The following is a 23023-nucleotide window of genomic DNA, read 5'->3' on the forward strand; positions in this document are numbered from 1 at the left end:
TGTCCTCAGCCCCATTTTGGCTCCCTCGCCCCGTTGTTTGAGAAGGCTCCTGAGTGAAGCACATGTCTCTGAACCCCTGCTGCAGGCTCTGCTTCTGGAGAAGCCAGCCTAGGATGGTCACGGACTGAAAGGCTCTCCAGAGCTCATTCAGCCTATCCTGAATGGGTGTAGGTGCCAGGGCCTGGAGTGAGACTGGCAAGGAAAAGCTGGAGGATCTCCAGGGTATTGGTGTGGGGACAGGTGGGGGAGTCAGAAAGTGGTGCTAGCAGTCCTGTAATCCGGGAGGAGGTGATAATTTTAAAAAGTGCTCAGAGTGTCACAGGAGGCCAAGAGGCCCAGGTAGATGACTCCTAATGGTTTCCCACAGTTTGTACAAACGTGAAGCTCACTGAAGTCAGCAGAGCACAGTCTTAGTAGGCTGGGGGCACAGAGCCAGCTACAGTGAGCCAAGGAGAGGGCAAGAGGCATAGAAGTGGGGAGGTAATGAGCATGGACAAGGCAATGTCCCTGTCCCTGAGCGCTGCTATACCAAGGAGGGAGACTGGGCTTGTTACCAGGTGAGATCCTGTGGGTCCTGCCCTCAACCCCTTTCCTCCAAGGCCTCCCCAGAGGAGGGGCACTCCAGGTCAGCCTCAATGGGGTAGAGGAGAGAGAAGTCCATCCAAGGAGTCTAGCAGTTTGAGATCAATGGCTCTTATGGCTGGGTGGCCCCATGGTTCTGGTCCTCAGTTTCCCCATCTGTAAATTGGGAACAACATGACCTGCTTTAAAGATGGTCTGTTTGGGCATGGTGGCTCATGCCTATAATCCCAGCACTTTGGGAGGCCGAGGGGGGTGGATCACCTGAGGGCAGGAGTTTGAGACCACCACTAAAAATACAAAAATTAGTCAGGTGTAGTGGCGCATGATTGTAATACCAGTTACTCAGGAGGCTGAGGCAGAAGGATCACTTAGAACCTGGGAGGCAGAGGTTGCTGAGATCGTGCCATTGCATTCCAGCCTGGGGGACAGAGTGAGATCCCATCTCAAAAAAAAAAAAAAAAAAAAAAGACTTGGTCTGAAATTTCACTTATAAGGAAGGTAAAGCACCTTGAAAGGGGCTGAATCTGAATTGGACAGAATGAGAAGTTCAAAGAAGACAATGCTTGGTATGGGTCACTCTCAGGGTACAGTGATGGGGGATATCCGTCAGAGTAGGGATGGAGAGGGACACTTGGAATCTTCACCAGGGGAGGGTGAGATAAATAAGTCCAGACTTCCCTGAGAGTATAAAACTGGCCATGGTCTAGAGACCCCTCCCTATTCCAAAATACCTCCTCGATTTGGCCATTAAAGTCTCAGCAGGGCATGGTGGCTGGAGGCAGGGTCCTGCAAGCATCCTCTGTTCTGACTGAGCAATGCCAGTGCTAGTCAGATCCCAAAAATCCTGTCCCTGGACTCTCTCTCTCTTTTTTTTTTAAGATGGCGTCTTGCTCTGTCACCCAGGCTGGAGTACAGTGGTGCAATCTTGGCTCACTGCAACCTCTGCCTCCTGGGTTCAAGCGACTCTCCTGCCTGAGCCTCCCAAGTAGCTGGGACTATAGGAGGGTGCCACCACACCCGGCTAATTTTTGTATTTTTAGTAGAGACAGGATTTCACTATGTTGGCCAGCTGGTCTTGAACTCCTGACCTCAGGTGATTCACCTGCCTCAGTCTCCCAAAATGCTGGGATTACGGGTGTGAGCCACCATGCCTGGCCTGGATTCTCTTTTTCCTTGTGAGACAGGGTCTCACTCTGACACCCAGGCTGGAGTGCAGTGGCACAGTCATGGCTCACTGCAAACTCGACCTCCTGGGCTCAGGTGATCATCCCACCTCAGCCTCCTTAGTAGCTGGGACTACAGATGCACAACACCATGCCTGGCCAATTTTTGTATTTTTTTTTTTTTTTTTTGTAGAAACGAGGTTTTGCCATGTTGCCCAGGCTGGTCTTGAACTCCTGACCTTAAGTGATCCGCCCACCTCAGCCTCCCAAAGTGCTGGGATTATAGGCATGAGCCACTGTGCCGGCTCCCCAGACTCTCAAGGGCTCTCTAGCCTCAGCCCGAGGGTGAGGACTGCCCTGGTTCCTGGTGTCCCATGTGCATCCCTCCTGCTCTCCTGTGTGCTGCTGTGTATCTGAAGGACCCTGGCTGGGGAGACACAGGGCCACATTGTGACTTTCATGGACCCAAGTGCTTTTACCTTCATGGGTTCCTTCATCCACAAAAAAATTAAAATTTTATTTTACAACTGCATTGGTATAAAGACAGATATGGCTGGGTGTGGTGGCTCACGCCTGTAATCCCAGCACTTTGGGAGGCCCAGATGGGTGGATCATTTGAGGTCGGGAGTTTGAGACTGGCCTGAGCAACATGGTGAAACCCTGTCTCTACTGAAAATACAAAAATTAGAGAGGCGTGGTGGCACATGCCTGTGGTCCCAGTACTCAGGAGGCTGAGAAAGGAGAATGGCTTGAACCCAGGAGGCTGAGGTTGCAGTGAGCCAAGATTGTGCCACTGCAATCCCGCAGTGACAGAGCAAGACTCTGAAAAAAAAGAAGATAGATATAATCCAGGCTGGATTTTAATATTATATATTAATTGCTATTATAGTCATTTTAATATTCTGATTAATTAATTAATTAATTTTTTGAGGTGAAGTCCCACTTTGTTACCCAGTCTGGAGTGCAGTGGCATGATCTTGGCTCACTGCAACCTCCACCTCCCAGGTTCATGCAATCCTCCCACTTCAGCCTCCTGAGTAGTAGGAACTACAGGTATGCACCACCATGCTCGGCATATTTTTTGTATTTTTGATAGAGACAGAGTACTGCCATGTTGCCCAGGCTGGTCTCAACTTCTGAGTTCAAATGATCCACCCACCCTGGCCTCCCAAAGTGCTGGGATTATAGGTGTGAGTCACCACACCCGGTCTTCTGATTTTAAAATAAATTAAAATGAAGATACTTTTGTGGGCCCCTGAAGGAATCATGGTCCCTAGACACTGTGTCTATTGTGCCTAATGATAAGTCAGCTCTGGGTAGACGATATTTCTGTTAGCAGCCTGGGACCGTGGCAGGCAACTGCCTGCAGCTGTCTGGGGATGTTGGGCACCCACTGGTACTGCCCTGAGATTTCCCCCACTGGCCATCTGTGGATACTGCAGGGAAAGCAGGTGGGCTGATGGGAGGGCTCTGAGGCACTGCCTAATGCTTCTTAGCCCTGCTGTCTTCACAGACAGCAGGATGGGATACGGGGTTTGCCTGGGGCACCCGATCCTCTTTTCTCTGTTTCTGTTCAATCTGTTATCTACTTAATGGGATTTTATTAAAATCAAATTCTCAGGGACTGGATGTGGTGGCTCAAACCTGTAATCCCAGCACTTTGAGAGGCCAAGGTGGGTGAATTACCTGTGGTCAGGAGTTTGAAGGCCAACATGGTGAAACCCTGTCTCTACTTAAAATACAAAATTAGCCAGTGTGGTGGCGCACACCTGTAATCCCAGCTACTCCGGATGCTGAGGCAGGCGGATCACTTGAGGCCAGGAGTTCGAGACCAGCTTGGGCAACATGGGTAATAGTGAGATCCTTAATCGAAAATAAAAATTAAGTAAAATAAGCTGGGTGTGGTGGCTCACACCTGCAATCCCAGCATTTTGGGAGGCCAAGGTGGGTGGATCGCCTGAGGTTGGGAGTTCAAGACCAGCCTGACCAACATGGAGAAACCCTATCTCTACTAAAAATACAAATTAGCCAGGAGTGGTGGCACATGCCTGTAATCCCAGCTACTTGGGAGGCTGAGGCAGGAATCACTTGAACTCGGGAGGCAGAGGTTATGGTGTGATCTTGGGAGCCAAGATCACACCACTGTACTCCAGCCTGGGCAACAAGAGTGAAACTCCATCTCAATAACTAACTAACTAACTAACTAAATAAATAAATAAATAAATGAAGTAAAATAAAGCCGAGGTGTCAGTGCTGAAACCGGAACCTATGCAGCTTCCACCATTACCATGCGGTTCTTCATATCTGGCTGGAAGCTCCAGGTGAGACTTCATTAAATCTGACAACTTAATAATGGATTTTTCTGACTAGGAGAATAACAATATTTAATTCTGTACTATGTACAGAATGTACACAGTATTTTATTCTACTACTAGTATGTGAAGTTCAATCACTTGCTAGGTCATAACTCCTGGTTCCTTACATTATAAGGTAGCTTCCCCCCTTTCAATTAGTGAATAAAATTTGTGAGGTGATTCAAAGTTGGTTTTGAAGGGGAAATGTGCTCCTAACTCATTAGCCTGAGAAGATGGTGGGAAGTTCGAGGAGTGAGGTGCAGACATCACACGGTGGTGTTTCTGGGTGGATCAGATCTCATCAGGGAGTTGAAGGACAGGCTTTTAGCCATCAATTTTGTTGTCTCTCTTATTTCAGATCCCTAACATTGCCACCATGTGTATAAACCTAAAACAATTTTTCCATAGAAAGCAAGGAATGAGGCTGGGCTCAGTGGCTGATGCCTATAATCCCAGCCCTTTGGGAGGCCGAGGTGGGAGGATTATGAGGTGAGGAGTTCAAGACCAGCCTGGCCAAGAAGTGAAACCCCGTCTCTACTACAATATAAAAATTAGCCAGGCACGGTGGCAGGAGCCTATAACCCAGCTACTTGGGGGGCTGAGGCAGAATTGCTTGAACCCAGGTGGCAGAGGTTGCAGTGAGCCAAGATCCAGCCACCGCACTCCAGCCTGGGTGACAAAGTGAGACTCCATCTCAAACAAAAGCTGGGCACGGTGGCTCGCACCTGTAATCCCAGCACTTTGGGAGGCCTAGGTGGGTGGATCACCTGAGGTGAGGAGTTCAAGACCAGCCTGGCCAACATGGAGAAATCCTGTCTCTACTAAAAATACAAAATTATCCAGGCGTGGTGGCACATACCTGTTATCCCAGCTACCTGGGAGGCTGAGGCAGGAAAATTGCTTGAACCTGGGAGGCGGAGGTTGCGGTGAGCCAAGATCACGCCATTGCACTTCAGCCTGGGCAACAAGAGCCAAACTCCATCTTACAAAAAAAAAAAAAAAAAGGGAATGAGAAGAAATATGAACTATAAAATTAATTTGCCCCTAATGAACAGAGCCCAGCAGTGTAAAACATCTAAAGAAAATACCCACATGCATAGCCTAGCTCTCTGACCTTGGGAACACCACCTTACCTTTCGGTTTCAATGTTTTCACCTGTAAAATGGAAAACATAACAGCTCATTCCTCCAGGGTGACTGTTGGGATAGATAATAGATGGCATGTGTGAAGTGCTGGACACATAATAGAAATCTACAGATTCTTTGTCCTTTTGCGCCATCTCAAAGCAAGGATAGATTCTTTGTTGTGCCAAAGAGCTGGTCTTCCCCCTCTCTGCTGAAACACCCCCAGTGGCAGGAAACTCACTACCTACTATTGTTAGTCAGTGTATTCCATGGTTGGGTAGTTTCTAGGCTTATAAACTGATACAGTGAAATTCAGTTTCCCATACCTTTACCTAGCACAGTGTTTGGCCTATTATTGGCACTCAGATGTTTTAATGAATGAACAGAAAAAACTTGTTAATATTTCCTTTATCGTCTTTAAGAAAAATAAGATTGGCTGGGCACGGTCTTTAAGAAAAATAAGATTGGCTGGCTCACGGCTGTAATCCCAGCACTTTGGGAGGCAGAGGAGGGTGGATCACAAGGTCAGGAGTTCGAGACCAGTCTGGCCAATTATGGTGAAACCCCATCTCTACTAAAAATACAAAAATTAGCTGGGCGTGGTGGTGGATGCCTGTAATCCCAGCTATTTGGGAGGCTAAGGCAGAGAATTGCTTGAACCTCAGAGGCAGAGGTTGCAGTGAACCGAATTGCACCACTGCACTCCAGCCTGGGCAACAGAGCAAGACTCCATCTCAAAAAAAAAAAAACAAGATTAATTTACTAGACTATAGGCTTTGTGAAGGTAGCTTTTTGGCACTATGTTTTCTCAGTAATTATTTATTGGATAAGTAAAGAAAGATCTAGTTAGTAAAATATAGTCTGTCCATAAGAATACTTCAAAACACACATATGTTTCTTTTTCTCTACATATATATGAGATTATAGCTTTATTTTTTGAGTATATATGATGCTTTAACATAAAACATCACATTTGATTTTTTGAGCGTGCTTATAATTTTCTGCCTCCCCACCCCCTTTTTATTGATGTACAGTTTAACATTCAAATAGAAAAGTGCACGTCTCATAAGGGCACAGATGGATGCATTCTCACAAACTGAACACACCTGTGTGGAATCAAAACTGGGATCAAAAAGCATAAATTCCAAGTACCCCAGAGGTCCAACTCATGCCACTCCCAATCACTGCTCCTTTTGTTCTCCCAGAAATTACCACTATCCTGATTTTTTTGGGGGGGCAGATTCTCACTCTGTCACCTGGTAGTGCAGTGGTGCAATCTCGGCTCACTGCAACCTCTGCCTCTTGGGTTCAAGCGATTCTCCTGCCTCAGCTTCCAGAGTAGCTGGGATTACAGGTGCACACCACCATGCCCAACTGATTTTTTATTTTTAGTAGAGATGGGGTTTTGCCATGTTGTCCAGGCTGGTCTCTAACTTCTGACCTCAAGTGACCTGCCTGCCTTGGCCTCCCAAAGTGCTGGGATTACAGGCGTGAGCCACTACACCTGGCCCCCAGTATCCTGATTTTAACATGTAGACTAGTTTTTTAACATGTAGCCTGATTTTGAACTTTAAATAAGTAGAATAATATGACACATATTCTTTTTGCCTGGCTTGTCTCTCTTCATATTATGTTGGTGTGATCGCCTCTGTTGATGATATGAGGTAGGGATCAAGTTTCTTTTTTTTTTTCATATGAATATCCAATTGACCCATCACCTTATTGAAATGATCCTTACCCAACCCGGACCTATTTTTTGAATACTGTTTTATTTTCTGATTATAAGATTAAGACACATGCCAAGCATGGTCATATTTGTTTGTAGTCCCAGCTACTTGGGAGGATGAGGCAGCAGGATCGCTTGAGCTCAGGAGTTTGAGAACAGCTTGGGTAGCATAGCGAGACATCCATTTCTAAAGAAATAAAAAATTAAGACACATTAAAAAGTTTGGTGGCTCACACCTATAATCTCAGCACTTTGGGAGGCTGAAGCGGGCAGATCACCTGAGGTCAGGAGTTCAAGATCAGCCTGGCCAAGATGGTGAAACCCCATCGCTACTAAAAATATAAAAATCAGCTGGGTGTGGTGGCATGTGCCTGTAATCCAAGCTATTTGGGAGGCTGAGGCAGGAGAATGACTTGAACCCGGGAGGCGGAGGTTGCAGTGAGCTGAGATCGTGCCATTGTACTCCAGCCTGGGAGACAGAGCAAGACTGTCTCAAAACAAACAAACAAACAAAAAACCCCCAAAATTAATTAATTAAAAAAATATGTAACCACTTACCATTCAAAGACACTTAAAACCGTAAGTGCAAAACTCTGCCTACTGGTGCATGCAAATGCATATGATCTCTATTGTTTTCACTCCAGAACTCAGCTAAAGTAATTAGCTGAGTTAATTAAGTAATAAAAACCTCCCTGGAGGCCAGCCTTCTCGATATTGCTCTGCATTACCTGAACTCCCAGCTGAGGAGATGAGGTGATCTCTTGGTAGCTGGAATGCCATGCAAACTGTTTGTTTTTGCAAAAAAAAAAGCACTTACAAGAGTTTGGGCAAAACTTGCAGTCCAGAGAAAAAAGTCAAAGTAACTATGTGGTTTGAGTGGATTCACTGTGTGTAAAAATGTATAATTGGTACTAACAGTGTAGTACATCTTTGAACCTTAAATGCTCATAAAATGTTAGAGAAAACTGCTTTGATGTCCAATGTTTTCACTGTATAAATAATGTTTTGTTGATTGGCAAGCCAGAAATGTCTATTTTCTGTGTTAACAGCAGTCAGCATGGGTGACTGGTAAACCCCAACAAAACTCAGAGGCCTGCTTGCCAATTCAAATTTCTTGAAACAATGTGGGTGGATTCACAAAGCTGAATCTCTCCGGCAGTCAAAGAAGAATTGTTGCCTCTTACAAAATAAGAACTCTATGTTCCCAGTACTAACACTACTGCTGCATGCCAAACTTGTAATTCTTGTCAAAAGCTGGCCCATTTATCTTCCAGCAAAAAACAGACCACACTACATGGATTCTGGCCCCACTTCTGTTTGCAGCGATCTTTGACTCCCACCCATTCCAGGCTGATGGCTGTACTTTTCTTCCCAGGTTTTTCCTTTCTTTAGGTTTTAAAGTGTTGTTTCAGTCCATTCAGCTGAGTGGCCCTTGAAACTAATCTGTTTTTTTTTTTTGTTTTTTTTTTTAACGGAGTCTCATTCTGTTGCCCAGGCTGGAGTGCAGTGGCGTGATCTCGGCTCACTGCAACCTCCGCCTCCTGGGTTCAAGCAATTCTGCCTCAGCCTCCTGAGTAGCTGGGATTACAGGCACACGCCACCATGCTCAGCTAATTTTTGTATTTTTATTAGTAAAGACGGGATTTCACCATATTGGTCAGGCTGGTCTAAAACCCTTGACCTCATGATCCACTCTCCTCGGCCTCCCAAAGTGCTGGGATTACAGGCGTGAGCCACCGTGCCCCGCTATTCTGTTATGTTTTACTTGATGGATATTTCACAGACCCAAGTAGGTGATCCTGCCGAATGCATTGTGGAAATAGATGCTTTTAGTATGAGTGATATTTGTCCTGATCTTAAGGGATGCCCCTAACGGGGAAAGGCCATGGTTACGACAGTGGCAGTGGGACCAGTGCACAACTGTGAGCCCACCAGACCACATGGTGGCAGTAAAGCAGCATAGAATACAAGGCTGGTAGGGCGGGGCGGGGCGGGGGTTGGGGGAAGTACTCTATCCACAAAAGAGCTGGGAGAGGCGGAAGTGCTTAAGAAAACCCGACACCTGGTGGGGACTGCCCTCCCACTCAGCCAGTTAGTACCAAAAACTTTAACATTCGGAGTGTGGGTGACTTATCATTATGTAGACTGGAGCCTGTGGTAAAAAGATGTAGCCGCTAAGCAATGGTCCCCTTGTGGACATGGATAAAACATTTGCCTGATGCCACTATTAGGTATATCCTTTTTGAGAGGAAATTATTGGCTTGTTATTGGTTGTTAGTGGACCTTGAGAGACTAACAAAGCAACAGCAGGTGTTTTTATGCCCTGACATCCCTGAGACGGTAATAAATGAAAACACCGACAAAATGGATTTTTCCCAGAAAAGAAATAAACTAAAGTTTAACATGTACAGGAAAAAGTGGTAGTCACCTTCTAGATACGGCTATCTCAGATGTGGGGTCTGTGCCAGAGCTTCTTGGGGGCTTTGGTACACAATTGTTTCTGAAAATGCCTGGGCCTGATTCATGGACACATCAGCTCTGTTAAAGGCTGATGGGGTGCACTGGGCCACTGCAGCTGTTTAGCCTCAAGGAAATCTGTTTTAAACTGCAATGGAAAAGGAGAGAGAGTGAGAGAGAGAGCAGAGTTATGGGCTATGGTGTTTGCTCTGGAAAATATCTCCTAAAATTCATCTTGTTAACATTTTCACTGACTCGTGGGCAGTAGCCAGTGGACTGGTAGTGTGGTCTGGTGCCTGGCAGTGGGACAACTTGATGATTAAGTCTTAAAGACTGAGGTCTGCCGCGCAGTGGCTCACACCTGTCATCCCAGTACAAGCCTCCTGAGGAGCTGTGATTACATGTGTACACTACCATGACCCCAGTTAATTTCTGTATTTTTAGTGGAGACGGGGTTTATTCATGATGTTGGTCAGGCTGATCTCAAACTCCTGACCTCAAGTGACCTGTCCACCTCGGCCTCCCAAAGTTTTGGGATTATAGGCATGAGCCACTTCACTCGGCCTGTTTTCATAAATTAAGAAAAAAAAGTGGTGGGCTCGGTAGCTCACGCCTGTAATCCTAGCACTTTGGGAGGCCGAGGCGGGCAGATCACCTGAGGTCCGGAGTGTGAGACCAGCCTGACCAACATGGAGAAACTCCATCTCTACTAAATATACAAAAATGAGCCCAGTGTGGTGGCACATGCCTATAATCCCAGCTACTCAGGAGGCGGAGGCAGGAGAATTGCTTGAACCCAGGAGGCGGAGTTTGTAGTGAGCCAAGATCCTGTCATTGCACTCCAGCCTGGGCAACAAAAGTGAAACACCATCTCAAAAAAAAAAAAAAAAATGTATAATTGGAGTCACATAACACATGTAGGGGAAATGATGCCTTGTCTCAACAGTTTTGCTAATTTTTAGGGTAGAAAGATGAGTGTTTAGAGTTTACCTTCTTACATTTGATTAAGATCAGTGTTTCTGTAAAAGCATAATAGGGAAGAGGTGCAGAGCAGGAGAAGTTGACTCAAGCATAAGGAAGAAGATTAGAGGAGCTTGGGGCCTGGGTTGGCTGAGAAGGCTGAGGTGGTCACAGCCAAGGCTCTGAAGGGCTCTTGGGGATCCTTATGATGGGCCTGGGGGGCCTGGCTTCTCAAGGCTGCTTCTTTCTTTCCCCAGCTCTGCCTTCCAAGGTTTCTGCCTGGCCCTGGGAGGAGAAGCCTGGATACCTGGTGAGTTGGGCCCACCTTTATCTTTTCTGAAATGCTGGCTCATATCTCAGAGAACGGGCTCATCTCTCTTTCTTGGGAAGGGAGGAAGTGATTAACATGTAAGCAGTTTATGCCTTGTGTTAGCCATTTTCTTAGGCATATTGTAATTTTTTTTGCATTTAATCTTTCTATTATTTGAGCTTATACAAAAACATGACCAAGTTTAATATTAATCCAGAGTATTCTAAACTGTAAGGATAACTTTTTATAAAAACCTGGGGTTATTAAGATCCTAAAATGTACTGTTAAAGTTCCCTACATCAACATTTGCACAAATACTTTTAACACTTTAATAGTATCTAATAGTCTGATCTTGTACATTAGACTTCTTTTTTACATTTTATTATAGATGATTTTAAAGATATGAGGTTGGGCATGGTGGCTCATGCCTGTAATCCCAGCACTTTGGGAGGCCGAGGCAGATGGATCACGAGGTCAGGAGTTAGAGACCAGCCTGTCCAACATGGTAAAACCCCGTCTCTACTAAAAGTACAAAAATTAGCTGGGCATGGTGGTGCACACCTGTAATCCCAGCTACTCAGGAGGCTGAGGCAAGAGAATAGCTTGAACCTGGGAGGCGGGAGTTGCAGTGAGCTGAGATCGCGCCACTGCACTCCAGGCTGGGCAACAGAATGAGACTCCATCTCAAAACAAAAAATCAAAAAAACAAAAATTAGTCAGTCGTGGTGGCGGGTACCTGTAATCCTAGCTACTTGGGAGGCTGAGGTAGAGAATTGCTTGAACCTGGGAGGCGGAGGTTGTAGTGAGCTGAGATCACGCCACTGGACTCCAAGCTGGGCTACAGAGTGAGAATCCATCTCAAAAAAAAAAAAAAAAAAGAAAGAAAGAAAGAAAAGAAAATTTCAAAGGTATGCAAAAGTGGAAAAAGGGTTAATGAACTCTCGTGTGTCCAGCATCCTACTTCGGCAATTATTTCATCTCCATTCCCACTGGATTATGTTTAACAAAATCCAAGGCATTATACCATTTAATCCATAAGTATTTCATGCTTTTTTTTTTTTTTTTGAGACGGAGTTTTGCTCTTGTTACCCAGGCTGGAGTGCAATGGCACGATCTCGGCTCACCGCAACCTCCTCCACCTGGGTTCAGGCAATTCTCCTGCCTCAGCCTCCTGAATAGCTGGGATTACAGGCACATGCCACCATGCCCAGCTAATCTTTTGTATTTTTAGTAGAGACGGGGTTTCACCATGTTGACCAGGATGGTCTCGATCTCTTGACCTCATGATCCACCCACCTCGGCCTCCCAAAGTGCTGGAATTACAGGTGTGAGCCACCGCGCCCGGCTTCCATAAGTATTTCAGTCCTGTGTTATATCATTAACAGCTGTAGGAAATGGGATGATCTTTTCTATACCAGAAATTTAATTTATTAGTTTCTGGGCACAGGACTATGTGAGATTCTGGGAGCTAGCCAAGTAGAGTTGTTAAATTCACTGTCCTTATTCTCAAAGAGCCAAGATTCTTTGGGAAATGATGCATAGAGGCAGGAAATAATGACGCTTGTAATAATTATGATGAAAACAGCTAAAACTGTAAAATAGTACAGGGAAAGACTAAGTGTTAGCCTGTAGCTGTTAAAACAATGCACAGCCACGAAGAATGGTCTTAGGTTTGGATTGATAATCAAATTAATGGTACATAATGTATTTGAACCCTGCATTAAATTCACTTGGCTTCATGAAAGGATAGAGTATAGGAGACATAACAACCACACCATTATTCTCAGGAGGTTTTGCACCAGTCACTGGGGCAGCTTCCAGGCCATAGGGGCCAAGCTTGTTTGACAGAGATGAGGGTGACTTGGAAGAAAATCACTTCAATATCAGGGAAGCAAGTGCCATTTTCTGTATTCCCTCCTCTTCCCCAACCTTTTTTTTTTTTTTTTTGAGATGGAGTTTCACTCTTGTCGCCCAGGCTGGAGTGCGGTGGCGCAATCTCTGCTCACTGTAACCTCCACCTCCTGGGTTCAAGCGATTCTCCTGCCTCAGCCTCCTGAGTAGATGGGATCATAGGCACATACCACCCTGCCCAGCTAATTTTTGTATTTTTCAAAGAGACAGGGTTTCACCATGTTGGCTAGGCTGGTCTCAAACTCCTGATCTCAGGTAATCCACCTGCCTTGGCCTTCCAAAGTGCTGGGATTACAGGCATAAACCACTGTGCCTGGCCCCCAACTGTTTATTATGAATAAATTTAATATACAGAAAAGTCCTAAGAATAGTAATTTTTTTTTTCTTGAGATGGAGTTTTGTTCTTGTTGCCCAGTCTGGAGTGCAATGGCATGATCTTGGCTCACAACAACCTCTGCCTCCCGAGTTCAAGTGATTCTCTGGCCTCAGACTCCCGAGTAGCTGGGATTACAGGCATGTGCCACCACGCCCAGCTAATTTTGTATTTTTAGTAGAGACAAGGTTTCTCCAGGTTGGTCAGGCTGGTATCAAACTACTGACCTCAGGTGATCTCCCCACCTCAGCCTCCCATGGTGCCGGGGTTACAGGCGTAAACTGCTGCAGCTGGCTAAGAATTGTGAAATTTATACTCAACACCTAAGTTTAATACCTAAAGTGTATAGTTAACGTTTAATTTTATTATTATTTTTGAGATTGAGTCTGGCTCCGTTGCCAGGCTGGAGTGCAGTGGCACAATCTCTACTCACTACAACCTCCACCTCCCGGGTTCAAGAGATTCTCTTGCCTCAGCCTCTTGAGTAGCTGGGACTACAGGCACGTGCCAGCATGCCCAGCTACTTTTTGTATTTTTAGTAGAGACGGGGTTTCACCATGTTGGCCTGAGGGGTCTCGATCTCTTGACCTTGTGATCTGCCCGCCTTGGCCCCCCAAAATGCTGGGATTATAGGCAGGAGCCACAACGCCCAGCCTATTGTCTTTTTAAATGCTCACACCTGTAATCCCAGCACTTTGGGAGGCCCAGGTGGGTGGATCACGAGGTCAAGAGATCGAGACCATCCTGGCCAAGATGGTGAAACCCTGTCTCTACTAAAATACAAAAATTAGCTGGTCATGGTGGCAGGCACCTATAGTCCCAGCTACTCGGGAGGCTGAGGCAGGAGAATTGCTTGAAACAGGGAGGCAGAGGTTGCAGTGAGCCGAGATTGTGCAACTGCACTCCAGCCTGGTACCTGGTGCCTGGCAACAGAGTGAGACTCTGTCTCAAAAAATAAAATAAAATTAGCCGGGTATGGTGGCAGTTGCCTGTAATCCCAGCTACTCGGGAAGCTGAGGCAGGAGAATTGGTTAAACCCAGGAGGTGGAAGTTGCAGTGAGCCAAGATTGTGCCACTGCATTCCAGCCTGGGTGACACAGTGAGACTCTGTCTAATAAATACATACATACATACATACATAAAATGGCATATCCATTTATTTATCCCTCTATCCATCTGTTAATCTGTCTTATGTTTTCATGCACTTCAGAGTAAGTTGCAGATATTAATACATTTCACCTCTAAATACTTAAGCATGCATATCATTAAGTAGAATTCAGTATTGTTTCTGAGGTAAAATTTACACATAGTCAGATGTACACATTTTTAGTTTACCATTTGTTTAGTTTAGCACGTCTACAGCTATTCATTAGCCATTCACAGAGCTTCCTTTTTGACGTGCCTGTTGAAAGTTTTGACACATTTGAAACAATTTATGATTGACGTATAATGATTGTACCTTTTTATGGGGTGCACTGTGATGCTTTCACACGTGTATACATTGTGTGATGATCAATTCAGGGTGATTAGCATATCCATCACCTTAAACATTGATCATTTCTTTGTGATGAGAACATTCAAAAACCTCTCTTCTAGCCTGGGCAACACAGCAAGAACCCATCTCTACAAAAAATTAAAAAAGAAATTTGCTGGGATTGGTGGCATATACCTATAGTTGTAGCTACTTGAGAGGCTGCCTGCCATGGGAGGATCACTTGAGTGCAGGAGTTTAAAGCTGCAGTGAGCTATGATTATGCCACTATACTCCAGCCTGGGCGACAGAGCAAGACCTTGTCTCTTAAAAAACAAACAAAACAAAAAATCAGTTGACTATGTTTGTGTCAGTCATTTCTGGACTCTGTTCTGTTCCACTGATCTACTTGCCTGTGTTTTTGCTAATACTACACTGTCTTGATTAATGCAGCCTTTTTTTTTTTTTTTTTTTGAGACAGAGTTTTCGGTCTTGTTACCCAGGCTGGAGTGCAATGGCGCAATCTCAGCTCACCACGACCTCCGCCTCCTGGGTTCAGGCAATTCTCCTGCCTCAGCCTCCTGAGTAGCTGGGATTACAGGTATGCGCCATCATGCCCAGCTAATTTTTTGTATTATTTAGTAGAGATGGGGTTTCACCATGTTGACCAGGATGGTCTCGATCTCTTGACCTTGTGATCCACCCGCCTCGGCCTCCCAAAGTGCTGGGATTACAGGTGTGAGCCACCACGCCCAGCAATGCAGCCTTATAATAAGTCTTGGAATTGGGTAATATGAATCCTCCAACTTTATTCTTCGGTATTGTTTTAGCGATTCTAGGTCTTTTGTCTTTCCATGTAAACTCTACAATCAGTTTCTCAGTAGGTACAAAATAGCTTGCTGAGTTTTTGACTGGGTTTGCTTTGAATCTATACATTGAGATGGAAAGAGCTGATATCATAATATTGAGTCTTCCTATCCATGAACATAGAATATTTCACCATTCATTTAGATCATCTTTGATTTCTTTCATCAGTGTTTGTAGTTTTTCATGTATAGATTATATACATGTTTTATTAGAGTTGAACCTAAGTATTTAATTTTTTTGGTGCTCTGTATGTATGTGTGTGTATAAAATTTAAAATTCTAATTGTTTATTGCTGGTATATAGGAAAGCAGTTGACATATAAGAAAGCAGATGATCTTATATCCTGCAACCTTGCTATATTTGCTTATTCATTCCAGGAATTTTTTAAAAATTACTTTTTGTAGATTCTTTGGGATTTCCTATGTAGACAGTCATGTCATCTATGAACAAAGACAGTTTTACCTATTTTCAAATATATGTACATTTTATTTTTCTTGTCTCATTGCAATAGCTAGGACTTTCAGTGCAATGTTGAACAGGAGTGGTGAGAGAAGACATCCTTGCCGTGTTTCCAGTTATCCAGGAAAAACATCTAGTCTCTCACTATAAAGCAGGATGTGTGTTGTAGGTTTTTTTGCAGATGTTCTTTGTCAATTGAGGAAGTTCTGCTATATTTCTGGTTTGCTGAGAGGTATTTATTTTTATTTTTATCTTTATTTGTTTGAGACAGCGTTTCACTCTATCAGCCAAGCTGGAGTGCAACAGCGCCATCTCGGTACACTGCAACTTCTGCCTCCTGGGTTCAAGGGATTCTCATGTCTCAGTCTCCCAAGTAGCTGGGACTATAGGCATGTGCCACCATACCCAGCTAATTTTGTATTTTTAGTGGAGACGGGGTTTCACCATGTTGGCCAGGCTGGTCTTGAGTGCCTGACCTCAAGTGATCTGCCTACCTTGGCCTTCCGAAGTGCTGGGATTACAGACATGAACCACCATGTCTGGCCGAGAGTTTTTACTTTTAATAAATTGCATTTAGTTTTTAAAGACAGGGTCTTAATTTAATTTAATTTTGTTATTTATTTTTTGAGACAGAGTCTCGCTCTGTCACCTAAGCTGTACAGTGGTGCAATCTTGGCTCACTGCAATCTCCACCTCCTGGATTCAAGTGATTCTCCTGCCTCAGCCTCCTCAGCAGCTGGGATTACAGGTGCCCACCACCATGCCTGGCTAATTTTTTTTTTTTTGAGATGGAGTCTTGCTCTGTCACTCAGGCTGGAGTGTAGTGGTGTGATCTTGGCTCACTGCAACTTCCACTGCCCAGGTTCAAATGATTCTCCTGCCTCAGCCTCCCGAGTAGCTAGGATTACAGGCACATGCCACCACATCTGGCTAATTTTTGTATTTTTAGTAAAGACGGGGTTTCAGTGTCTTGGCCAGTCTGGTCTTGAACTCCTGACCTCGTGATCCACCTGTCTCAGCCTCCCCAAGTGCTAGGATTACAGGTGTGATCCACCGCACCAGCTAAATTTTGTATTTTTAGTAGAGACAGGGTTTTTCCACATTGGCCAGGCTGGTCTCAAACTTGTAACCTCAGATGATCCGCCTGCCTTGGCCCCCCAAAATGCTGGGATTACAGATGAAAGCCACTGTGCCTGACCAGAAACAAGGTTTTGCCATGTTGGCCAGGCTGGTCTCAAACTCCCGGGCTCAAGTTATCCTCCTGCCTTGACCTACCAAAGTGTTGGGATTATAGGCATGAGCCACCACACCTGGCAGCCGAGAATTTTTATAATCATTAGGTCCTGGGTTTTGTCAAATGTATTTTCTGCATCAAATGACATGATCATATGATTTTGTTTCTTTAGCCTATTGACATGGTAGATTACAATGATTGATTTTCTTTTCTTTTCTTAGCCCATGAGCCTAGTTTATGACATTCCATTGGGCAAAACTCCTGTCCCCAGCACTGAGTGTGGCCCAAGCCCCACAGCAGCTGCCAAGGGACCCAACTGCCCTGCCTGGTGCTAGCTCCCAGCACTGCTACTGGGCAGGCCATGGGTACTGAAGTTTGTCCCACTGTCCCCTGTCCATCCATGTCAGAGGGGCCAGGCCATCGTGGTGGGATGGGGCAGGAGTATAGTTGTGGCCGAGGGCTTGTGAGTAGGCCTCCTACTCCACAGTGCTGGTGCAGGAGGAACTCTGGAAGCCCTGCACTCAGTGGTACAGCTTCCAAGGTGTTCCTGAGTAGCAGACATTGTCCCTCAGGAGGGGTGACTCCACAGCCATGAGCACCCTGTTCCAGTGGGGGCCTTTTTTTGCAGATGGGCTTGAGGGAGCGGGGAACCCAGCGTGGCAGGTACCAGTTGAGTTTAGGGTTTGCTTTTCAGAACAACTCCTTCAGGAAGCCGAGGCCCATGATTTGGTAATGGACCTGCTCTGTAGGCCATCTTCACACATTCCTTGATCTTGGGGTGCTCTTCCCAGGGTAGTCCTGTCATCTTTCGGGCCAGCATGCCTCTGTGAGGCCAGATGAGCTGGCTAAGCAGCAGAACATCGTCATAGTTCTATTTGTGCTTCAGGTTCCAGCAGCAGATGAGGCACTGGCCAGAGGGGTTAGGAGGATTTGGACTCTCCTTGGGAGTTGCTGTGATGCGGCCTTCGATTATAGTTGACTTCCCTTCTTGGATCTCCACCACTTCCCTGAACCCACGAGCTGGAAGTGGAGACCAGCTGGTCACTGCTGGCCTGCTAAGAGCCCATGGGGAAGCTGCCCACAGCTGGACACCAGAGCCTCGAAGCCACCATCTTGAAAAACCAACCCTGACCTCTACAATGATTGATTTTCAAATGTTGAACCAGCTTTGCAAATCTATAATAAACCCAAGTGTGGTGTGTAATTATTCTTATACATTTCTGGATTTGATTTGCTTATATTTTGGGAGGAGGGTATTCCATCTCTTGTGAGATACATTGAGCTATAGTTTTAATTTCTAATGTTTTTATCTAGATTGGTTATTAGGGTAATGCTGGATTCATAGGATGGGTTAGGAAAGGTTCCCTCTGCTTCTATTTTCTGGAAGAGATAGGGGTCTTCTATAGTAAAAAAATTTTTTTTTTTCCCTCGAGATGGGTTCTTGCTCTGTCCCGGGTTCAAGCGATTCTTCTGCCTCAGCCTCCCCAGTAGCTGGGACTACAGATGTTTGCCACCACGCCCAGCTAATTTTTGTATTTCTAGTAGAGACAGTGTTTCACTATATTGAGCAGGCTGGTCTTGAACTCCTGACCTCAAGAGAACCTCCCGCCTCCGCCTCCCAAAGTGCTGGGATTGCAGGTGTGAGCCATGGCATCCATTCTCCAAGACCGCCAGTTCCATTCTCTCTGTGAATCATAACGGTGACTTAATGTATATGAATTTATTGGTTGAATTAGGGACCAGTGACTTTCAAGGATGTGGCTGTGGTTTTCACTGAGGCAGAGTGGAAGAGACTGAGCCTTGAGCAGAGGAACCTATACAGAGAAGTGATGCTGGAAAATCTCAGGAATCTGGTCTCGTTGGGTAAGGACATATTCTCTTCCTTCATCTTTCCATTCAAGTATTTCCTGACTATATTCAGTGTGCCAGCAATGTTTTAAATCTTTTAAAACATATCAGTGAATAGAATGATAAAGCATTTCTTCTGTCATGGAGCTTACATTCTTGTGTAGGCAGACTGACAATATACAATAAGAAGCATATATAGGTAAATTATATATGTCAAAGGATAATAAGTGTTACATAGCTAAAAAATATATATATAAGATATATATAAATATAAGTATAGGAGATTAAGAAAGATCTGAAGGGCCCGGGTATGGAGGCAACTGGCTGAACTTTTAAATTGTGTGATCAGGGTAGGCCTCTATGAGGAAGTACATTTGAGCAAAGGCTTGAAGGAGGTAAGGAGGTTGGATATGTGGGTCTGTTGGGAAACTGCTCCAGGCAGGGGGAAAGCAGTGCTAAGGCCCTGGAGGCAGGAGCATACCTAGTCCTTTGCAGGAAAAGCAAGGAGGCCAAGGTGGCTGGAGCACAGAGAACAAGGAGGAGAGTTGTAAGAGATGCCTTCTATGACCTAGGAGTTGGAAATGTTTAAGGTTTAAGGTATAAATCTGTCAGTTTGATGTTAATAGATTACTGGATATCATATATCATGGTTTTTTTTGTTTTGTTTTGTTTTTTTAAAGAGACGGGATTTCTCCTTGTTGGTCAGGCTGGTCTAGAACTTCCGACCTCAGATGATCTGCCCACCTTGGCCTCCCAAAGTACTAGGATTACAGGCGTGCATACATCATATTTTTATTCGCTTATTTAAAAACTAAAATTAATTATTAGGTTGGCAAGGACAAAAGTATTCTAGGTATTCCTGAGTTCTTGATGAGAGTCAAGTTTTCAGAGTTTCTAATTCCTGTCAGCTGCTTTCTCAAGGCTTATCTTCATCTGACATAGCTATGAATTAAATAGTTCTGATTTGTTCTCTTTGCATCTCCTTAGACCTATATTGCACCGCTTTTCTCTAATTTGAATTGGCCTCATTTCAATCCATTTGGCTTCTAACTCAGTTGCCTACTTCTGTTTCAGTGTAGACTCATCCATTTAAGTTTGCTTTCAATTGGCCAATCTGATTTGGTCTTGTTTTTATCTTGTTTCATCTGGTCTTGTTATTCTCTATCTTTATGCTCATACATTTTGTTGATTCTGAAGAATATATAAAATTGCCTTAAAATAATCTGATTCAAACTAATTTTGATGCTGAAACTTTGGATCTCATTGGATCCATTTTCAGGCGTTAAGCTGTTTTCATCCTTGATTCATCCTTCCCTTTCTTTTTACATCAGTTTTTCTTTTACTGCTGAATTATTTAAAGCAAATCTCAAATATCATGACATACCACTCCCGTTATATCACAATGCAACTCCAATAAATAAAGGCATTTTCTTTTTTGATTTTTTTTGAGACGGAGTTTCACTCTTGTTGCCCAAGCTGGAGTGCAATGGCACGATCTTGGCTCACTGCAACCTCTGTTTCCTGGGCTCAAGCAATTATTCCGCATCAGCCTCCCAGTAGCTGGGATTGCAGCTGCGCACCGCTACACCCAGCTAGTTTTTTGTGTTTTTAGTAGAAATGGGGTTTCACCATGTTAGCCAGCCTGGTCTTGAACTCCTGACCTCAGATGAACCGCCTGCCTCAGCCTCCCAAAGTGCTGGGATTATAGGCGTGAGTCGCCACGCCAGCCAGGACATTTTCTTATATAACCACAGTATCATGACCAGAACTCACAAAGTTATTAGTAGTGCTTCAGTATCATCCAACACCTGATCCATGTTCAAATTTACCCGATTATCTCAAATAAGTTTTTTTTTGCAAATTTGAATCAGGATCCAGACAGGATCCACACATTCCATCTTCTAAAAAATTATCTTTTTTTTTCTTGAGATGAAGTTTCACTCTTGTCCCCCAGGCTGGAGTGCAATGGCGCGATCTCAGCTCACTGCAACCTGCGCCTCCCAGGTTCAAGCGATTCTCCTGCCTCAGTCTCCCGAGAAGCTGGGATTACAGGCATGCACCACCACGCCCAGCTAATTTTGTATTTTTAGTACAGGCAGGGTTTCTCCATGTTGGTCAGGCTGATCTCGAACTCCCAACCTCAGGTGATCTGTCTGCCTTGGCCTCCCAAAGTGCTGGGATTACAGGTGTGAGCCATCATGCCCAGCTGGTCGAGGATGATTTTAGTATAATTGTAGATGTTTACAGAGCTGAGGATGTCTCAGATGCCTACTTGGAAGATTCTCTGTTGGGATAATATAAAGAATAGATTTGATTGTGGGTTTTTTTGGATTAAAATAAAATATGTATATGTAAAAATGGAGTGCAATGCATAATCTTAATCTAATCATGGCAAACAAGGATTCTTTTTTTTTTTGACAGTGTTTCACTGTGTTGTCCAGGCTGGTCTCGAACTCCTGAACTCAGGCAGTCTGCTCACCTCAGCTTCCCAAAGTGTTGGGATTACAGGAGTGAGCCACTGCTTCTGGCCCTTTGTATTATTCATATTCTTATAGCTTTTTTGTATATTTGAAATGGTTTCCAAATCAAAAGTTTGAAGAAGTTGAATGGAAATATAGGTCCTGCACAGCACATCTTGGGGAGAGAGACTTTAATCACTGAGAATGATTAATGGGCTAGGTCTTATCATAAAACAAGAACCCAGTCAGCCCTTCCTGTGACTCTTCTGGGAACTTTCTCTCTTCAGCAGAATCAAAGCCAGAAGTCCATCCTGTCCCTCTTGCCCTGTGGTCTTTGGCAGTCAGCAATTCCTTAGCCAAGATGAGCTACACAATCATCCTATTCCAGGATTTTATGCAGGAAATCAACCCACCCAGGAAATCCCTGCCAGGAGGATCAGCCACAGCCACATCGTCCTTCTGATAAAAATCACTGGGGGAGCTGGAGCAAAAGATCACAAGTGGAAGGAGGAGTCAGACCCTTGTTTTGGAGTACAAATGAGAGAGGGACTTTAGTGGGTTTCTCTAGCCTGTTCCAGAGACCACCAACAAGCTCTTAGGGAGGCAACAGAATATTAGAGATACAGCTCAGTCCAGCCCAGGATGCAAGCTCTGAGGAAGTATACAGAATTTCCAAGAGGGCAAAAACCCCAGGGTTTGGAGCGGTCAGGTTTGGAGAGTGTGCCCTAGCTTTTAGCCAGAAGTCAAACCTCTTCGGACAGAAGGCAGTCACAGTGGAAAAATCTTCAGACAAAAGACAGTCACAGATGTGCACAGTGTGTGGACGAGGCATTCGTAACAAGTCACACCTCATTCAGCACCAGAGAATTCACACAGGGGATAAGCCTTACGTGTGTAGGAACTGTGGCCGAGGCTTTGTGAGATCATGCCTCATCAAACACCAGAGGATACTTTCAGGTGAGAAGCCTTTCATATGCAGAGAGTGTGGGCGGGGCTTCCGTGATAAATCCACTCCTCATACACCAGAGGGCACATTCAGGGGAGAAGCCTCATGTGGTGAGGAGTGTGGGCGTGGATTTACCCGGAAGTCAACACTCAAGTCACCTCGGAGAACACACTCAGGGGAGAAGCCTTATGTGTATGGGGAATGTGGGTGGGGATTTAGCAGCAAGGGAGTCCTCAACACACACTGGAGGACACACACGGGAGCAAAGCCTTACGCATGTCGAGTAGCCACAAGTCCACTCTCAGCTCACATCAGAGGATACACTCAGGGGAGAAGCCTTCATAGGGAGTGAGAGTAAGGTGCTGGTTGGAAGTGGCCCCTTAAGAGACACTGGGAGTCAAATCTGTCCACTGTACACCTACCCCCCTCTAGTTCTAAGGGCTTCAGGGACAGTCTTCTGACCCCTTTTATTCCTGCAGATGTGAAGATGGCAAAGCTCTAACTTTGGAGAGTAGAGGTGCCAAATGATGGTCCTCTTGGAGGAATGGTCTTTACACCTGACTACTTCCTCCTGCAGCTGTGCTCTTCCATTGGTTTCTATGACACTCTTCTGCTTTATTTTTTTCTACATCTCTAGCCTTTGCTGTATTTTCTCCTACCCCACCTTAAGGTTTTACTCACAGTTCAGTCTCCAGCCTTATGATCTGAGGGACTCCTTAACCAGGTCCCCTTTCTAATCCTGCAGTCCCAAGTCCAAGATTATTTAACCACACTCTAAA

General features: G+C 44.9%; 1 protein-coding gene and 1 pseudogene across 1 annotated transcript; one reads left to right on the top strand and one right to left on the bottom strand.

The window, feature by feature from the left end:
• The first annotated feature begins 9046 nt into the window (after positions 1 to 9046).
• ZNF589 (zinc finger protein 589) lies at positions 9047 to 22892 on the top strand. Its single transcript, XM_035275360.3, is given in 6 exon segments — positions 9047 to 9180; positions 10624 to 10676; positions 18728 to 18854; positions 21586 to 21606; positions 21609 to 21704; positions 21707 to 22892. Coding segments are annotated over 6 exon segments (1200 nt in total). The 5' UTR covers positions 9047 to 9167; the 3' UTR covers positions 22597 to 22892.
• Positions 17513 to 18687, bottom strand: LOC103788250 (large ribosomal subunit protein mL66 pseudogene; annotated as a pseudogene).
• Positions 22893 to 23023: the final 131 nt, after the last annotated feature.

Source organism: Callithrix jacchus, chromosome 15 (assembly GCF_049354715.1).
Source record: "Callithrix jacchus isolate 240 chromosome 15, calJac240_pri, whole genome shotgun sequence".
NCBI lineage: Eukaryota > Metazoa > Chordata > Mammalia > Primates > Cebidae > Callithrix > Callithrix jacchus.